The sequence below is a fragment of the Macrosteles quadrilineatus genome, unplaced genomic scaffold (assembly GCF_028750875.1).
Source record: "Macrosteles quadrilineatus isolate MER2022 unplaced genomic scaffold, UCM_ALF_1.0 Scaffold_2__2_contigs__length_208266976, whole genome shotgun sequence".
Lineage (NCBI taxonomy): Eukaryota > Metazoa > Arthropoda > Insecta > Hemiptera > Cicadellidae > Macrosteles > Macrosteles quadrilineatus.
In genome coordinates this window covers 71,671,829-71,692,399 of record NW_026542595.1, presented here as the reverse complement: position 1 = coordinate 71,692,399, position 20,571 = coordinate 71,671,829, and the positions used below count along the sequence as shown (strand labels likewise).

Genomic DNA, 20,571 nt, shown 5'->3' with positions numbered 1-20,571 from the left:
GAAGGGTTATTAGTTTCATCACTTTCACAAAAAGTCACATAAAAATGATTCATGGCAAAATAAAAGATAAATATTAGATTGCTATATTACTAAGAATTTCTACACAGAATAAAAAAAAAAACAGTAATTTTCAACAAATGCTTTCTAAAATGAATGATATTACAAACGTGCAAAAAAGAAGCAGACTTGTGAAAGCAAAACAAAATCTTTAGATAAGGTTCACAGTGTTAATATTAATCAATTGATTTCAAGCAAATTGCAATTATTACTCTTAGGTACCATGCACAGTAGGTGTACAAACCGTACCATTCTTGAATTTGTGATGAAACAGCCTAATACTGTTACTTAATATTACTCAATAGTCTCTCGAGAGACAATTATAACAGGGTGCTGTTATACCAAAGGTCAAATTAATAAGTTCAGGCATTATTTTACAAAAAGGAACGTTTGTTGAGTACAAATAATCCTTATCCAATTAGTTCATTAAGTCTCATGAACAGCCGTATCTTGTAATTATAAACCGATTAGTGTTGTCTAGCACTGTATGAACGGCAGAATCAGAATAATCACCAACGACTAGAAAAAAAAGAGACTCTTTAACATAACACAAATCAAATTCATGTACAGTGCAGATATTGGCTGATAACTCAATTATTACTGACTATGCCTGAATATTGAGTCAACTTAATATATACAACAACAAAAACGTGTTTACCAAATATGATTCCCCAAACAAAACCCCCCTTAAAATCAACAAGAGTAGCAACATAGTTTGAAATTCCGATTCAAGGCACGTAGTTTTGGTTATGTAAAATTAAAATGATGAGACAAAATTTAAGGTTGAAGACAGGTTCAGTGTATGAGCTGGAAGTTTTTCAATAAAATTTGACACAATATTATTAGTTTTTATAGATGGTCAGTTACCATCTAAAGTATCTAAACCATTCAACATTAGCCACATGAGGCATTCGTTGGTTTTAATAAATTAATACCTTTGAATCTAAGTCGTTTTTGAAGATATCTTGAATAATAGGTTGGTTTTGATAAATAAATCCAGATAAATCCTTTTGTTTTTCTGGACCCTGCAAACAAATTTCAATGATGACACATGATAAGAATGCCTACAATGGTTGCAGAAGTACAGGCCTCTGCTTCGTTGGATATGAAATAAAACCATTTCCCAATTAGTGTTAAAAAAACTGCTTTTTCATTACAAGGAATACAAACATGCAAGCATATCAATAAATGTGTAATATCTATGAGAAATGCAGGTGAAGCATTGAATTCTGCGGAAAAGAGAAAAGAAAGTCTGATAATGCAATATATTCAGATGAACAAAGTTCTTGTTATTTTGAATGCAGTTTTAAAATGAATGTTGTTGAATGTGTTTAAACAAATTAAGGGGGATTGTTAGTTAAATTTACGGTCAGCTCGAAGTGCTAATCATGTCTTAATATCTAATGAATATTTGCAACATCGAGTTCTTCAAAATGTTTTTGTACCTCATCAGGAAATTTAGAAGAGTTGCAACGTAAATAACACTTTTTTGCAAGCAGTTTTAAAACAAATTTTGTAAAGACGTTGAAAACTAGTTTACAAATCAACCTCATGCATTTTGTAAAAATTTGAAACAAAAATCCAAATGAAAACGTGATTTTAAAGTTTTACATTTATAACACTGCAGGATTAGAGAAATGAAAATAAACCTTAATGTTACTACAAAAGCAAATAGATGTTTAGTCAACACTAGGCATAAATATTCTCAAAGTCAAGCAAAATAAAAACCTACAATTGAAAATTTGTTACAGTTTCACTTTCCTGCTTACTCTGAAACAGAATTGAGTGAAAAACAAACATATTTACGCATGATTATGAGCAATGACAGTAGTTTTCAATTATCTTGTCTCACTAATTGCATTGCAAACATTTTGTCAGGTTCGGTGGTGTTAACTTAGTTTCATATCATTTAACATAAACATGACTGTGTTTAGATGGTATAAAACTACCTTAACCATTTCTAATCTGACCAGATGTTTACAGTAAAAATAGTGGGATTGACAGATAAAAAGAAATGCAATGACATGATAGGTGCTGACTACGTAGGATATAGATAACATTAGCAGATAAATGGTAAATATGTGCAGAGTAAAATCAAGACAACAAACAGTCAGTAAGTATGAATGTGTGTGAACTCACCATGAGCAGATTCTGAGCAGATTGTGCAGTCTGCTGCGTGTGACTGACAGTGTTAGCTGAGACTGGCGGACTGGCGACTGGCGCAGCTTGCACTTGAGTAGGTGGCGCACTCAGCTGCATTATGTTGCCATTCACGTTGATTACTGAACAGAGGACACACATCACATATTATGTGAGCATGCAGCTCCCTTGCAAAGGACTGGACTCTTGTTAACTGGTTCCACACTGACGTGGGTGCGAACAACAACTCTTCAAGTAGGGACTGGTATTTCCTTTGACGATGGCATTATGTTACTTGTTTAACAATTTAGTTGCTAGTCCAACCACAAATGGGTTTGTTTTTGACTATGAAATAGCTAATATAAGGTATTTTATCAACTTCTTAGAATTAGGCGGTCGACACACGGGAAGACTGAAACCCAACTAAAGTTGAACCAACTGTTTTGAGACGCGATTACAATTGAAGTTGCGTTGGTTAAATCTGTACACAGGCACGACTGTAGTTGAGTTGAGACAGTGAATGAGTTCTAATTTTGTTATAACGATATGTACTGTGTATGGTGTTTGAAATGAGTAGTAGTGATGAAGCCCTGGTGTTTTATAAACAATCAAGAAAGCCCTGGACGTAGAAGGTATTGGGTACATTCTTATGTTAAAACAAATATTCAATGTAGACTCTTTGTAGCTGCTGCTGCATTACAAGAAACAGACGCAAAATTTCAGCCTATGTACAGGATGTCAAAAAGTACTTACGAAGAGTTATCGCAGTTGGTATACCTGATCCTTGAAAAGCGCAATATATATGCGAAAAGTTGTTCAAACCAGGCAACTGAAATCACCTTCCAACCGGCAGGTCTGGTTGCTTAACGACTGATGGCCGACTGGTCCTCAACTGGTCACATCACAGTCGCACCGTGTGCACTGTCCAACCTAACTACATTGGCCGGGACACAGGCGACAAGTTTGTCCAACTAGTTGCCGATTTCAGTTGAAAAACAGTCTTCCCGTGTGTCGACGGCCTTAAAAAAACTACAGTCCAAATCACTACCTACCTAAGGAATGAGGATTTATTTTTGTAGACATTGAATGTATGTACTCATTATCAACAACAAACATAAAGGTTGTCATGGTGTTAGCCTCTGGATCACTAAATGGTTTAAACTACCTGGCTTCGTCAAGAACTCCTTGTTTTTAGTAGTACACTACCTACTATAGTATCAGACTTTCAGAACTTCACACATCTTCACATCTTAAACATCTTCAGCTTGTTGACAAGCTTATGGGAGAAAGTATGTGTCAGAATGCTGATACCGTTTATTTCTGTTTTTGTTTTTTTTTTCAAGATTGTGTTAGGTTGTTTACCCGAGAAAATGTTGGATTGTTCAGTTTTTCCATAGAGAGTAGATTGATAATAAAATAGTCAATCATCAGAAGATTTTGTATCAATACACTTTCTGGAGAAGTCCTATACTAGGATGAAATGTCAGTGTTGTCATGGTGTGTATGGTACCCCTTAAGCCTTTTGACTAATTTTCTAGGATAAGATAGGTGAACACTGTCTCTTTAAAAAAGGCTTAAGTAAAAGTGGAACTAAATTAATTTCCTAAATTTTCAGAGCCCAACCAAACTTAACACTTAAGTTTAATTTACTAGCCCCAAGAAAAATACATGGACAAAAAGGTTGTTTAACCAAAAATTACAATTTAAAAGGTCAATAAAGGTGACAACCTTTTTTTACCCTAAACTAGAATACTATAATTTACGTAGCCTACTACAAGAAATATTATTCTTTACTGGACATCCTTCATGCAAGAATGTTTTTATGTGAGAAATACTCACACGTTGGCTGGTGTTGTTGAACAGTATTTTCTACAGGTGGCTGGTAGATGTAGGTCTGTCCATCTGGTGTCTGGATGATTGCAGCTTGCTGTGGCTGCTGAATGACCAGCTGACCAGGGGAGTTCTGCAATACCATTAGAACACATTAGTAGGCCTAAATCTATGGGCCTAAATATACTGTATTGAATATAAAAACTACAATATGTGATAAGAAAAACAAAGATATCTTTATCTTACTATGATTACCAACATATGCTTCTTTAAAATTATAGGTATCGTAACTCATTTAAGGTTTCAGTACCGGGGGACCGAGCCATGGCTCAATTAAGAAATGTTATTTTACAGGTTGGCATTCATCTGAAGAAACAGGAGCCTACTTACTAGCCTAAGAGGTCTTTATTAAATTTAAAAAAAAATCACCTTTGGGTTGATTTTTAATTTGTATATGTTATTTTATATTTTACCCCCTGAATCCTGATATAGGCCTACCATCATTTTTTAATGCAAATGAGTATCACAAACATATGTACATTTATTGGATGGACGGGTAAGATGAATAAAAATGTTTAATTTTTATATAAATTTGAAGGACCAGGGAATTTTATTAAACATGTCTAGTGAGAGTTTGTAGATAAAGCCTTCTAAATTACAAAATGCAAAACTATTTCTTAATACTATATTAGCATATACAACACATTAGAGTATATACAACACACTTTATTTACAACTTCCTTGAATATTTTATTTATTTATTTATTTATTTAGATGACAATACTACATTACAGGCAAAGAGCCCACTTACAATGCAGAATTAAAATTTAAGTCCATTTTAGAAAGTACAGTATTTTAGTCTTCTTGGTACACACATCACAATTTACATACTGTAATATTTAAATGAGACTGAGACAAGATAACAACGAATAAATAATAACAAATAACATTTAGTAATAAACAATAGACATAACGACAATAAATAAAGTAACGAGAACAAAACCCTCAGAGTACAGTAAAAAAAGTATAGTTTTCTGTGCAGAAGCAACCTTTTGTGACATACACCAATTCGCAGGCCAGTTCGCCAAGTCCAACACGCAACCGCGCAACAAACGCGCTGACCGACCAACACTGCACAGTACCGTACCGTATAAAAAACACAACACTGTACAATCATTCAGCCAGCCAACTGAAAAAAATCCCGACTTTCCCGTTTTTTCTGACTACTAGACACCCTAATGGATAGACAAATAAAGGATAGGGTCCTTGTAAGCCGTCCTTTGCCCCTGAACCAAATTGCCTATCAGAAGGGAAAGTCATGCAAAACAGCCAAGCATACGCTGGTTTGCAAGATTGAAAATGCTATCTCGAACAAGGAAATAGCGATGGCCGCATTTATTGATATAGAAGGAGCTTTTGACAACACTAGTACTCGCTCTATTGTATAAAAGCTGGTATCAAGAAATGTGGAAAGCACTGTTTTGAGGTGGGTAGGCAACATGCTCGAAAGTAGGAGAGCCCAACTTCTCTGTGTGGGATGTTGAGAGAGGTCAAGGCTCAAAGAGGGTGTCCACAGAGTGGCGTCATAGACTAACCAACATAAGTAGACTTCTCATCCCATTGAAAATTTTGAAGCCCGTTTTTCGTGTCTTGTTCATGTACGGTGACACTGGGCGCTAGTGTCAATGAAATTTTGTTTATATTATTTTAGGGTTAATTTCTTGATTTGTGCTTTACTGTTTGGCTATATAACTAGGGGACAAGTTATTGTTTATGATTAGATCGTATTATTTGGTTGAACGAGGTTTTAAATTACTGTAATAAAGGGAAACAAATTCTAACCAAACACAACCTCCACATAAACCGTACAGAACTAACAATAAAATTATCTTCAGCTGTTCCATAAGGATGAGAAATCTACTAAGGGAGTATGTTTTATCTATGGTGGGGTCTTGTCCCCAAATCTATGGAACCTGGTGGTTGACGATCTCCTGTCGAAGCTCAATGCACAGGGCATGTACGCTCAAGGATATGCTGACGATATTGTTGTCCTAATAAGAGGAAAATTTATGAACACTTGGAACTCATGCAGAGGACATTGTCCAGAGTGGAAAGGTGGTGTAACCAGGAAAGTTTGAGGGTCAATCCAATGAAGACCGTAATGGTACCATTTACAAGGAAGAGAAATGTTGATATCGCTAGAGTACCAACTCTCTTCGGTAATCAGATCCAGGTTAAGAAGGAGTTCAAGTACCTAGCAATAAGGCTGGACGACAAGCTCACCTGGAACAGCCATTTAGCACATGTAACGCAACGCTCTCAGACCAGACTTATGGTGATGAGACGGGGACGCGGAAAGGCCGCCCCCGGAAACATCACCCCCCTACGTCATATTGACGTCAGAGACCGGGGGGTGATGTTTCCGGCCGCGGACACTCAATTTCAGTTGCAGCATGCACTCGTCGATATGACGAGTTATTTTTGAGTTTGCGTATTAATTAGATAATTATATTCACTTATCATATACAATTACCAGATTTTCTAATTAGAATTGATGTTAACCGGATACGTTAACCCCGATCGTTTTCAAAATGCACACCCCGGAAAGGTCCCCCCCTGCCATGATCTCCCCCGGTATACCTGCTGTAGGGCTTGGGCTCGTGACTCGAGCCAGCTATTGTTCACAAGGGTAGAGACTGTCCCATATTACCACCGCTTGACTGAACTCGCAAGAATGGGAAGGATTTGGTATTATTACGCAAATGTTGTGGATATTAAGATAAATACAAATTAACACTTTGATATTGTGCTTTCTCTAGACATTTCCCCTTAATTTTATACACCAAATGATGTATAAATTACATATAGATTTTTTCCGTCAACGTATAAAATGTATTTGAAACACGTGGAAATGAAATAAAATGTTTATAGTAATATAAGTAAATAATTAAGTAAGGAATCAACTCGTATTAATATGAGCATGCTTCAACCACTCAACATCATAATACACACTTGACAAACATATTTTCACATTTCCTAATTCTTAAATTGTAAACATTGAGCAATAAATGCTGTATATAATTTTTATACATTTAAATAGTTGTCTGGATTTTATGGTAAAATAAATGCATTGAGAATATTCCTGATTTGATATTGGTGAAGGACTCTTTCCCGTAAAAAGAATTTAGAAAGTAAATATTGGTTAGTTTCTTCGGCAATAAACAGGAAAAAGCTCACACTGTTTACGTTTGTGTTGACAGAGAAGCAAGCAACAGTGTCACATTCACTTTATTTCATGATTTCACACTGCTGATATTAAATAACTAAATTGACATTGAAGTAGTACAGTAGTTATTCCATGAACGGTCGCCCATTGTTTTGAAAGTTACACATTTAAATCTACCTGTAGTTCGCAGAATATTAATACGTATAACTTAAAAGTTTGCAAGAGAACATGATCCTAAGTATAGTATCCACTATTCTCAGATTATTGATTTAAGGAATTCGTCTGTAATTTGCATACTATTAATTCGTAGAGTACAACTGTATTTATAGCGGGAAGTATTTTTTGTAAAATAGCTTAGACTTCCCCACTTCAGGTATCCCTCCCAAGAATACCTGAGTCAAATACGTTTGTTTAACACAGTCAAGGAAAAGTTTAGTTAGTTGTTTACTAAAGTCAGTTTCATATTTTTACCATAATTCGTACATTAACATAATTCATAATTATCAGTGTTATCTAGCCTATGTACTTAATTAATTTGGAAGGGGTTAATTTGTGAACAGAACGCCTCATTGAGTTTTAAACAGATTTTGAAAATGTTAATGTAATTTGTAAAAAGTATACTCTGAAGTTGCACTAACAATAAAATCTGCTCAAAATATGGTAGGGGATTTTCCCCAGTGTTTTCTAGAGACCTGCTACACCGGTTCACATCTATATAAATAAAATTAGAGTTTTGTCTGTACATTGCTTAGAATAATGAACTTTTTGGTTATTTTTACATTTCATAGGTCAGAGAAACCGAATCAAACCTTATCTCAATTTCTGTCTGTCTGTCTGTCTGTCTGTCTGTCTGTCTATCTGTCATTCTCTTGGTAACGCTAAAATACGCACTTTATTACAACTACTCCTCAATAACTATAGCACTGTCCCGCCTGAAACTTATTTTCCAAATACTATACATATATGAGATGGTTTTAGACGTATTTCATCGAATATGAGACAGTTAGATATTTAACAGTAAACCCTTGAAAATCAAGTTTTTGTCGATTTTTGACGTGGAATTTCTGGAAGCCCATGTTAACCTTATGAGAAATGAAATTATTGAATCTTAACAGCTGTTTCAATTAAACAAGTTGGTTCTGTTCTGTGATGTTCAATAGCATTAAAGTTACAAGGATTACCAACAGGGTGCAGCACTAGCACTATTATTTCTTTTACATTTATGACAACAGCTAATTTGCAACCTGGAGGCGAGTGAGCGTAGCGAACGAGCTAACCTGAAGGCAAGTGAGCGTAGCGAACGAGCTAACCTGAAGGAAAGTGAGCGCAGCGAACGAGCTCCAACATACAGGTGAGTGAGCGTAGCGAACGAACTTCAACCAGGACGTGATTGAGCCATGCAAACGAGATCAGATAGTAAAAATAAAAGTAAGCCTACCGTTATAGGATCGACCGGCAGACACAGAGGTAATTTAACCTTTTATTGATTGTCATACCGATCCGGAACAACAAAAAACAACATAAAATGAAGCTATGTATAATAGTTTGGCCAGCATATCTTAAAATATGCAAACCAACTGCTGTTCTTTATATAAGAAGGTTTCAACTGAATATTATAAGATCCCCGTGCGTAGAACGGGTACACAGCTAGTCTATATATAAAGCAAAAAGTACCCATGAACTTTTGAGAAAACTACAAGTCACACCCCCATAAACCATATACTTAAAATGTTCGTCATGACGAGAAACCTTGCGCAAAATTATCCATTATTTCATAAATTGCCCTTTAAGGTCGTAATTCCTTTCTAAAGGGAACTTTTCATATAACTAATGTTAAAAATACTTCAGCTGTACTTATTTGTTTGTTATTCTTTCAATTTATTACCTTATTAAAATCAGGTGTGCTTATTTGTTTCTTTTACTGTATTTTGTTTATTTCAGGTTAACTTAACCAATCCATAGTTTTATTAATACTTATGATGTCAAACGGGACGAAGCCCGTGGGTGACAGCTAGTTTTTATAACCCTCGAAATTTTGGTATATCGATATAGACTACACACATTCTACAAACATGACATAACTTTCATGGCATAAACTTATAGGCCTACTTACACAGATTTGATTTCAGACAAATCTTGATTTTACCCAAGGGTAGAAGTATTAGAGATGTATAGTTCAAATCTACAGATTTCCTGAATACGAAGATCCGTTACGGTAGGAAAAAAACAACATTTAAAATTGAAACAGTATGCGGGCAAACACCGACGATCAATATTTAAGTAAACTACTTGTAACATAAAAACGTCAATGACAGTTTGAAACCAGCTGTTAGTTAAAACAGCACTGAAACGACTTTAAATTATTAGCGTCGGCTGCTAGACTAAAAAAATTAAACTTAAAAAAATGAAATCATGGCATTGACATTCCCTTCCTTAGAAAATTATATTTATTTCAACACAAAAATAAGGAAATCGCAAAAGTGGTTGGTTCAGAATCCTGAAATGAAAAAAAAACTCTGTCACGTTTAAAAATATAATATATCACAATTAATTGCACACTCTAGTGGAAATCGATGAAACCCACCCATATGAATTCTTGCTTATCCGTTTACTATTCTTTGCGTTTTTGTACATGCCAAGTCAAGTCTTAAAACATTACATTTAAAACAATTGTATTAAATCTTCCATAAATTACAAGAAACAGTGACTCATCCATTTTCCCCGATTCCGAATATTTGTGCGCAATCTTGGCGACTTATGTTCAGTCTCCAGCATTTTGGAGGTGTTCGCAATTCAGACACACCCATTCCCATAGTCCGATTATGCTGGTTCACGAACTCGTTCTAATAAACTTAGGCTTACACGTTTGTAACAAATCTCATCAAACTCGCAGCGTTGTTGCCCGAGTTACCGCGCTCACGGTCACATATACAGGGTGTATTTATAAAGTCCCGCATGGGCTTAATATTTTCAAAACGGCAATAGATAAATCAATAAGATTTGGTACATAAACACCACACCTGAAAACAACGTTTTAAAGACTGTCAGTTTTCTGTCATATAATGGGGACATCCCGCAAGGAGTCAGAAGGAAATCTTAAATAAGAGCATAGGTTGATATTTACAGATAACCGTAGGCATATTCTACAACTTAGTAAAACGTTTTTTTTTATTAAAGCCATTTTTCATTTAGGACACAAATGATTTTTCTTTTCGCTTTCTTTATTTGTTGTGCTCTTGGTCTTTAATGTTTACCAGGTTTTTAATGATTTATTTGTTGCCAAAAACAATTTAAGAAAATATATTTAATTATTTACTTACATTATTTTTTAAGTAGTTAAAATGACTAAGTATTTGATTTGATTATTTGAAATATTATCAACATATTTTTCAACCTTTTCCCATATAAGAAGGTGTCCAAACACTACCAAATAGGTAAAGGTACTACAGTAGCAAAATGTGTATTTATAAAAAGAAATAAAAATAATAATAAGAAACGAAATACACAAATTTAAAGTGCGTAACACAAAACATTTATCTTTATGCTTTTTTCTTCTTTTTGTGCTCTTGATTTTGATTTTGATATATTTTATTGTTTTAAATTATACTAGCTGTAACCCGCGGGCTTTGCCCCGTTTAACTTCTTAATTTTCAAGATGATCTCCTTAGCATGGCTCAATCACGTCCTGGTTGAAGTTCGTTCGCTACGCTCACTCACCTTTAGGTTGGAGCTCGTTCGCTGCGCTCACTTGCCTTCAGGTTAGCTCGTTCGCTACGCTAACTCGCCTCCAGGTTGAAGTTTGTTCGCTACGCTCACTCACCTTTTGGTTGCAAATTAGCTGTTGTCATAAATGTAAAAGAAATAATAGTGCTGCACCCTGTTGGTAATCCTTGCAACTTTAATGCTATTGAACATCATAGAACAGAACCAACTTGTGTAATTGAAACAGCTGTTAAGATTCATTAATTCCATTTCTTATAAGGTTAACATGGGAAACTCCAGAGCCACTGGGGCGGACCCAATTGGACATCCTCTTTTATACTTATAGATTGTAAATGAAGTTTGTACCGGTACTGTATAAATTCCTTGACACTTTGTAGAATATTAAATTGTTATTCAGTTATAATTTTGTATTTTCTTTCCATAATTAAAATGTATAGGCCTAATAGACGATTTAGTACTCATTGTGTGTATTTATTTCTCAATTTAAGTACCTGTCTTCCAAACTTTGTTACAAAATCCTAAATTTGTGTTAGCGAATTTCCCCTATAGGGAATAAGCTATTACCGTAGTACTCATGGTAAGACCTGGACCCGGGACCGATTTACTTTTTCGTTTTGAGGTCCCTAGATGCCAAAAACACCATCCGTTCAAATTCATAAATTTGATGAAATTTGGTACAAGCGTGTAAACCTACGTTTATTCGAACGAGTTCGCGAACCAGCATGATCGAACCAAGGGAACGGGGGTTTATGGGGGGTTTGGGGTAAAAATTGGGTTTTCCCATTTTTGACACTAAAAACTTAAAATTTAGCAATTTCTTTATAAACCATTTTGTAGAGCTTAAAAAACAAATAATTTAGTATATTGAAGCGTTAATTATGTGCCTAATAGTTACGGAGAAAATTCCAAAAATCTGTAAATTTAAAATTTCCATGTTATACTTAGAATAAGTAAACTGTTGTAGTTTGCTTGTTTATATACATATTTTAATCAAATTTGGAAAATGCATTCATTTCATACTAAACTATTATCATTTTACAAAAAAAAAAAAAAAAAACACCTTTTTACCCTCCCTGTTGCAGCAAACCTAAGTACTCGTTAAACTTTGATGGTTAAAAACTGGACCCATCTGTTCCTGATCATTGGGCTTTAAATAAATGGTCCTGGCTAATGAAACAGCTGATCTTAGTCAGTAACAAAGCTACACAGATTATCTCACACCATTCTACACTCATATTTGGGTTAAAATACGCATCTAGGTGGCGTCCCCATATCAATTGATATTGATATATATTGAACTAATGTTATTTAAATAGGGAATAGATGTGATATTTTTACAGAGACATTTTAGCGTAAATCCAATCAGGCAAGTGGAAATTCGCTTAGTCTGCAGGTTTGCTGTGTCGGGGGTATTTTTAATTATAATTGGCACTTTGTGATACATTAATTGGAGTATATACGAATGTTACTATCGTTTAAGCGATGTAATACAAGTTTACAGCTCAACATTTCAAATTTTGATTACATATTAAAAATTTGAACTCGCGTATATTTTCCCCTTAGTAATTATGAAACATATATGTTTCAGAATTTTGCAAACTTCAGTAGCAAAAAGGTTTTCTAAACATATACATCTTATAACAAAACTAATTTATTGGTATATCAACACTGATTGCAAGTCCTCTTCTCGATTTAAAGTGATTCTGATATTTTGATTATACTTTCATTATATTTTGACTCTATTCCAGTGATATGAAACTAGCCTAGGCTGTTTCTGAATTAAGATACTTTTTGGCATAACCTTTAGAATAGTATCATTTACATATTTGTAATTACTAACAATTAATTATTTCGATAAGTTTAAGGGATTAATCCCCTAAAAGATACTATTATGTTTATTCTTATTTAATAATCTGTTTCTAATTTTCAAATTATTAATTAAATCGGGGCCAAACCTAAAGCAATGCGATTCATTTTTATTACATTTAGAAATTATTCTATTTTTTACAAATGTGTTGCTTAACAATTACCATAGGGTGTAAGGTAAGTTTACTGATGTTGATAAGTATAACTACCATTTAATGCAACAGAAAAAATGTATACTTTACGCAGTATCGCTGGTTATGAATTAAGTATAAAAGAATCATTTTTTAAAGTCAATCTTTGCTCTCATTATTTAGTTGTCTTAGAAGTTCATACACATCTAAATATACTGATTGATATTCCACCACAGCGTCTGCAATTTTCTTCTGTGGAAAAGCTGTTGTCCAAGCGACAATAATACTGAACGAGCGGCCGACCCTCAGAACAATGGACTGAGGAGGACGGGCAGCAGGTAGGCTGCCGAGCAGCCCAGCCCTACTAGGGGTAGCGTTTCAGGGGGGGACGATTCCGGGGTGTACATAGGGGATGCCTTGCCGGGGAAGACCTTTCCGTTTCTACTTGTTTGAATTAAAATTAATAACATAATTAGTTCATATCAACTAGATTTTGATAAATTACTTGTCAAGCCCTTGGGGGGGAACGATTCCGGTCGCGGACATAGATTTTATACCAGCTGGTTGTCTGGTTTCGTGACGTCACGTTTAGCCTGGGGGGTGATGTTTCCGGGGGCGACCATTCCGGCGACCCGATGAGACGGGCTGTTGGGAAGACCTGGGGTCTAAGCTCACAAATGACTAACTGGCTATACACTAGGGTTGGGTTATAAACCTGCCACCTCTTGACATTATTGTGAAAGGAGAGGCAAGGATGGCAGCCTACAGAATGGTTTGCAGTGGCAACTGGAAGTATAATGCCTCCAATGAGCACACAAGAATTGTGGACAAGGTGCAGATGAACACCTTGGAAATGTTACCAGACAGGGTGGTGAAGATCACAGATCTAGATAAGCCATACAATGCCAACATTGTTGACAGGGCTGCGGAATAAGGGTGAACCTGAATACATGAAATGGTGGATTACTTGGTATACGGATGGCTCGAAAAAGCCAACAGGCACTGGGGTGGGAATATATGGAGTCAGACCCAAGGCGCAGTTTTGCGTAAGCTTGGGGAAACTGGCCACTGTATTCCAGGGAGAAGTTGTTGCCCTGTCTGAGTGTGCAAGAGTGTGTTTGAAGCGTGGTCTGACAGGCCACACTATATACATGAACTCTGACAGCAAAGCAACACTAATGGCACTTGACAGTTTTGACTTTACCTCTAAGGCTGTATGGGACTGTCATCAGACCATAAAAGCCCTGGGAGAGAACAACAAGGTTATCCTTAGTTGGGTTCCAGAACACAAAGGTATTGCTGGCAATGAGGGAGCTGATAAGTGGGCAAAAAATGTAGCTGAAAACCCGCTCATGGGTCCAGAGCCGACGTGTAGTATTGCTTACAACACAGCACGGAGAGCTGTTTGCCAGTGGATGGGCATAGAACATCGACGGAGCTGGGAAAGAACAGAAGGCAATGTACAATCAAAGAGAATGCTGCAGACACCTACTAGTGCGATAGCGGCAGATGCCTTGGGTTGAAAAGGAAGATCCTGCGGAAGGTGGTTGGCTTCATTAGCGGCCATTGGATATTCCGCGGACTTCAATTCAAGTTTAAAGCCTCTTATGTAGGACATGTGGAGAGGAGGAAGAGACAGCCTTCCATGTGATATTTACGTGCCCAGCCCTACAAGGTCTGTGTATGATATTTCTTGGCCTATCGACTGGAGATCAAAGGGAAAGAACAGGTTACCATAGTCAAGAGGATCTCATCACAAAGGACCTGGGATTTGACGGAGAATGAGGACCTGTGAATGAGAGGGCACAATAAGCTGTTCCAGCTGCGATGCAATCCCATGGTTATTTGTAAGCTACTTTTAAAGTAAGATTAGGAAGATAAAGTTTAGTTTATAATAAGCCGTAATAAGAGTTGTTAGTTTTGTAACGACCCAAAAGCCGTCAGGGGGAAAAAACCGTTTTAAAGTTTTATTTAAAAGTTATTAATTTTCTTTTGGGGTAAACCGCGCCCGCGTTGACAACGACATCGAAGGAGCAGGCCTACATCATCGTAGAGGGGAGGACGATAGTTAGCTACCCCGTCGCCAGGGGCGATGGGGAAGAAGGGCCAGAGGAGCAGACCTCAGGTTCAGTTGCCAACCCGCCTCAGAACCGTCAAGACGTTACTGTTTGGAACAATCCAGCAATCAGTAAATCCGAATCATCCCGGTGAGTTAGATATAGCTTTCCCCTTGGTGGTGGAGTCCTTAGTTATTGTGTGCTACCGATATAGTCTTTTGTTTAATTTTAGTTGCAGATAAGTTTTATTTTTATTGTGCCCGCAATTGCGCGACTTGCACGCTTTTTTCCGTTGTTTGTACACATACTCTCGACTCTTACTAGCCACGAAAGTTATTTTAACCACCCGAGCAATAAGGTAAACCACCCTAATTCCGGTTGCCACCAATTGCCGGTCGTATAGTTTACAGCTCCAAAAATAAGGATTGTATGGTTTGAATCCATAAGATATTGTCGTTGGTCGTTTTCGAGGTTAATCTAGTTTATAACCGTACTGGATTGAAGATTGAGTGAGAAGAAGTAAAATATTTGTTGGTCTTGGAAGGACGGACTACAACGTTGGCGGGAGAAAATGCAACATCTCTAGAGCTAACTGCTAAGGATAGAGGTAAGAGAAATAAGATTTCACTTAAACTTTTGTGAAATACGTCAAATAAACTACCTGTTTTTATGATTCCATATGTGAATACTTTGTTTTAATGTGATTTATAATGAGTAATTCCGAAAACTTTTAGAGTAATAAACCGACCGGGTTTAGGGTGTAAACAATGTAGCATCGCGTTATTCCGGTCGGCAAAACCGGGATTACGGCGTTGCGTTATATTGACTTGCCGAATCCCGGTTGTCCATAGATATAAAGAAAAAAATTAATAAAAATGCTTTATATGATTGTCAAAGTGTTAAATCTTAGTTTCGATCAGACATTAAATTAAACTAACGGGGGAAAAAATGTTTTGTTCAATGTTTTAAGTAAGATTTAGGACGTAGTGATATTTTGAGATTTGTATTAACTTAACACTGTTGGTTTTCCCAGGATAATTTATTAATACTTTATCGAGTACCAGTTCTCCTCGTGAATTTAATAACACACACACACACACACACACACACACATATATATATATAAAAAAGGTATATGCTACCAAACTTCACACTAGCATAGTTACTTATTTTGTTCACAGGAAAGATGCAGACTCCAACTAGACCAGCGAAGAAATACTCCATCGACGATGTAGAGAAGGCCATCGATGCAGTTCGGCGGGAGGGGATATCAATTGCTGCCGCCGCAAAATCTTTTGGGATACCAAAGTCCACTTTACAGGATAAAATAAATGGGAAATATGGAGTAAACTCAAAGGCTGGTCGACCATCTGTACTGTCCAGTGAAGAGGAGGATTTGCTAGTGCAGTGGGTGGTACAGATGGCTAACCGAGGTTTCCCCATCAATAAAGACCATTTAATATCGTCGGTCGCAAAATTGGTGAAAGACTTGGAAAGGGTAAACCCATTTGTTGATTCAATTCCCGGGGAGAAGTGGTATTCGTTATTCTTAAAGCGGCACCCTGAAATCTCCCAACGTGTGACCCAACTGCTAACCACGTCAAGAGCAGGGGTGACAGAAGGGCAGATCAGGAACTGGTTCCATGAAGTTAAACTATACATGGAGGAGAATAACCTATTAGATGTGTTTAAAGACAAAAAAAGAGTCTTTAACGCAGATGAAACCGCTTTTTACCTCAGCCCTCAAGGTAAAAAGGTTCTCGTTAAAAAGGGAGAAAAAAGGGTGCACACTGTAAGCGGGAACGACGAAAAGGAATGTTTAACCGTCTTAATCAACGCAAATGCCGCTGGGGACGTTGTGCCACCAATGGTCGTTTTCCCATACGCGAGAATCCCTGGCTACATTGTAAATCACATGCCAGATAATTGGGGGATAGGGAAGTCCGAGTCAGGGTGGATGACGTGTGAGACATTTTATGAATACGTAACGATTGTCTTCCATCCCTGGCTCGTAGCAAACGGCAACACCTTTCCCGTGGTCCTATTTATCGACGGCCACACGTCTCACTTAACGTTCCACCTATCAGACTTCTGCCAGAAGAACCAAATAGAACTAGTAGCACTATTCCCTTACGCTACGCATATAATGCAACCTTTAGACGTGGCTGTGTTTAGTCCCCTAAAGTCGTCCTGGAAAAAGTTCGTTCAGAAATGGCGCTTTGACAACGGGGGCAGAAAAATGAAAAGGGAAGAATTCTCGCCTAATCTAGAGAAAGTCATAAAAGAATGTTTGAAAAAAGAGACTATCCAAAATGGATTTTCTTCAACTGGATTGGCTAACCTGGACCCGGACAAGATCAAATATGAAAAGTTGCTGAAGAAAGAAGAATTTGCTCCTTCAGCTCAAAGTCTAGAAATGAAATTGAAAGAGATGAAGGGACATCTGCAATACTTTGAGACAAAGATCGGTGTGGACAAAGTTAGAAGATTTGCTTCAGTTCAGGTCGAAACAACAGATGAATCGCTGTATGCCTTATAGCAAACCATCAACAAAGACGTGGCTGACATGAATAAACAATTAGCAGATGCGAAAGCAAAAAATCAGCGAGAACGTGAACAAAATAAAAATCAGACTGCACAAGAAGTAACAGAAATTGAAGAGGGTGACAGTGAAGTAGTGGATGGGGACGTCATTCCTGTTGACACATTTGCTGATGACAGAATTGAGGACAACATTGATGATGAAACAACAGAGGGAAACGTTGCAGATTTTTCTGCAAATAATGTTATTATGGAAATTGAAAATTTACTTGGGATCAGAAATAGTGAAGAAGAAATTGAAAACATTGGTGACCTATTGATGGTCGTGGAGGAAGGAAATAACCTGGCAAGTACTGAGGACATTCAGCCGACCGCCGAGCAGCATAACTTAACAAATTCAGAACTAATTCAGGTTGTTGCAGAAGAGCATTTCCAGCATGGCACTCTAACCAAAGAAAACGTCTTGCAGAACGTTGTAAATAACATTGAAGGAAATTCAGAACATATCGAGGTGATTTTAGATGTGACGTCTGACCTTGCTATAGGTGCACACTCAAAGGCTACTCCAGAAAAATTCAGCAGCTCACCTTCTAACATCCCATCACCCTTCAAGAGATGTCTGTTATGGCCTGAACCAAGTACATCTACTCAAAAAAAAAGGAAACAAAAAGAGAGGCTTCCTGCAGTAGTTACTTCCGCGCCGTACAAAGAATATTTAAAGAAAAGGGAGGATGACAAGAAAGAAAAAAAAGCAGCTAAGGAAAGAAAACAAATCGAAAATGAAATAAAAAGAAGAATAAAACAAGAAGGCAAGAGCAAAGACAACAATAAAAAACGAAAACAACAAAAAACGGATGACCCAGCCAGCTCAGATAGTGATGGTGATATATATTCTTCACTCGGGACTGTTATTACAGATGAAGAAAGAAGATGCTTGGCTGTCAACAATTGGGTGGTAGTGCCATACCTGATAAATAGTAATAAGGAACATTTTGTGGGTCAGATTAAATCCATCCAAGGAGATAAACTTGGTCCTAAGTTTCTGGAGAGAAAGGGGAATAAATTTGCTTGGCCTGTAGAAGATGACGTTGACAACGATGTTCCTCTAGAAGACGTTCTTCAAGTTTTAACAGAACCTACTCGGGAACGGAGAGGTTTTTTCACGTTCCGTCAAAAGATCATCACCTAAATCATTAGTAATCCAATACCAAACATGACGTGATTTTCTCAAGTTACCTTAATAGGTTATATTTGTGTTAAAATGTGTAGCATTCTAAAGACACTTGTTATACTTGGAAGTTTAAATGACTAGTTTTCTCTAACATTTTCTTACATAATAGTTACCCAGTGTGACAGATTGATCGCCTATTAATTATGTATGTGTAGCATTAATTGCTTAAGATGTGTGATTTTATCCTATAACATATTGTTCTGTACTCCGTGTGATTTTCTCCTACAACATATTGTTCTATACTCCGTGTGACTTTCTCCTACAACATATTGTTCTATACTTCGTGTGATTTTCTCCTATAACATATTGTTCTTTACTTTAGGCCTATTGCTTTATTTTTATTGTATTTTATTGTATATATCAATACTGTCCAGTAAAAGTATTTTGAACGTCTATGCATTTGTCAAAACTGGCCATTTAGAGGTATTGATATTTTGATATTTTTGACATTTGATATTTATTATGACAGACGACTGATTTTATATTTCAATTATAATGTAGGTGTAATAGTTTTCATGATGTAATAGTTTTTCCTCAAAATGTGTGATTTCTCCTATAACATAATATAATTTTTTACTTTATTGCATTCTTTTTATTGTATTTTTGTACCCACCAATACTGATAAGTAAAATTATTTTAAACGTCTTTGAATGTGTCTAAACTGCCCATTTAGAGGTTTTGGATGAGATTTTTTGTAATTGAGTTACATTTACAGTGGTTTTTAATATGTTGGCTTGCATTAATAGCAAAAATAATCGTTGTCAGGTGGAAAACAACATCGACCGGAATTAGGCAGGGAGAAACCGGCATTAGGGTAGGAACCGACCGGGATTAGGATTATAGGGTTAATTTGAGGAGTCCAAGAAAATAAACCAAAACAATGTTATTTATTTAGATATCTGTTTATTTTTTATATAATTTATACAAGAAAACATAGGAGAATAAAACAAATATAAATATATGATCATAACATTTGAATAATTCATGCAACAACTGATTAAAACCTAACCTTACCTTATCCGACCGGAATTTGGGTGGTTTACCTTATCCGTAGGGCTTACTCCGTTACCCTGAACGCCCTTAGTAAATTTGATTTAAGAAACCCCGTATCGACTCTGGTGATCGACCGAGTCTAATTTTCCCGACACGTCTACTTTGGTGATTACCAAGTACAACGAACGAATCACGTTTAGGTTAAGTTTATAATTAATTAGGCTTATTCGCATTTAAGATAATTTATTCAAAATTCCAAATTTAGCTTCACTATCTTTTTGGGTGGCTATGATGATCACTTGTTAAAGTAAAGCTAAACGTTGTTAGCAGTGTTGTATTTAATATTCTGAGCCAATAAACTCGAGACTGAGACGACTATTACTTATTTTAAAATCAAATTTTGTCTCACAACCCGAAATTTTGTCACATCAAATGGCGCCCGAACAGGGAATAACACAAACAACACAACAGGGAATGATTTCGCTATTTCTCCAGACTGTTTTTCTCCAATTAAAACCCTGCGTAAGACACTGCAAAATACAGGACATATCATCAAGGTAGGCCTAACTCTATATTGATTAGAAGGATCAAAGAGTTTTGTAGTTAGCAAATTAGGGGAGATTTCAAGAACACTGTTGTTGTCTAGAAGATCTTGCTATAGTACAGGGTCTTTCTACAAACAGATTTCTTCTATGCAGATTTTTTATAGTGTCAGAGTAGCATGACTGGCGGATCAAATACAATTTTACTAAACTAAAAACAGCTTTACTCAATGAA

At 36.4% G+C, this 20,571-nt stretch overlaps 1 protein-coding gene across 6 annotated transcripts in view; it reads right to left on the bottom strand.

Annotated features, from left to right (window-relative positions):
- Nucleotides 1-20,571, bottom strand: part of LOC128985509 (nuclear transcription factor Y subunit alpha) — a 49,217-nt gene that overhangs the window by 13,654 nt on the left and 14,992 nt on the right. For 5 of the 6 annotated variants that reach the window (XM_054405067.1, XM_054405071.1, XM_054405072.1 and 2 more), the window contains exons 4-6: nt 4,036-4,159; nt 2,197-2,339; nt 993-1,082 (exon numbers count right to left, since the gene is read on the bottom strand). In XM_054405067.1, the coding sequence (XP_054261042.1) occupies nt 993-1,082; nt 2,197-2,339; nt 4,036-4,159 (357 nt within the window). The remainder of the gene's footprint in view (nt 1-992; nt 1,083-2,196; nt 2,340-4,035; nt 4,160-20,571) is intronic. The other variant, XM_054405073.1, reaches the window with a different exon arrangement.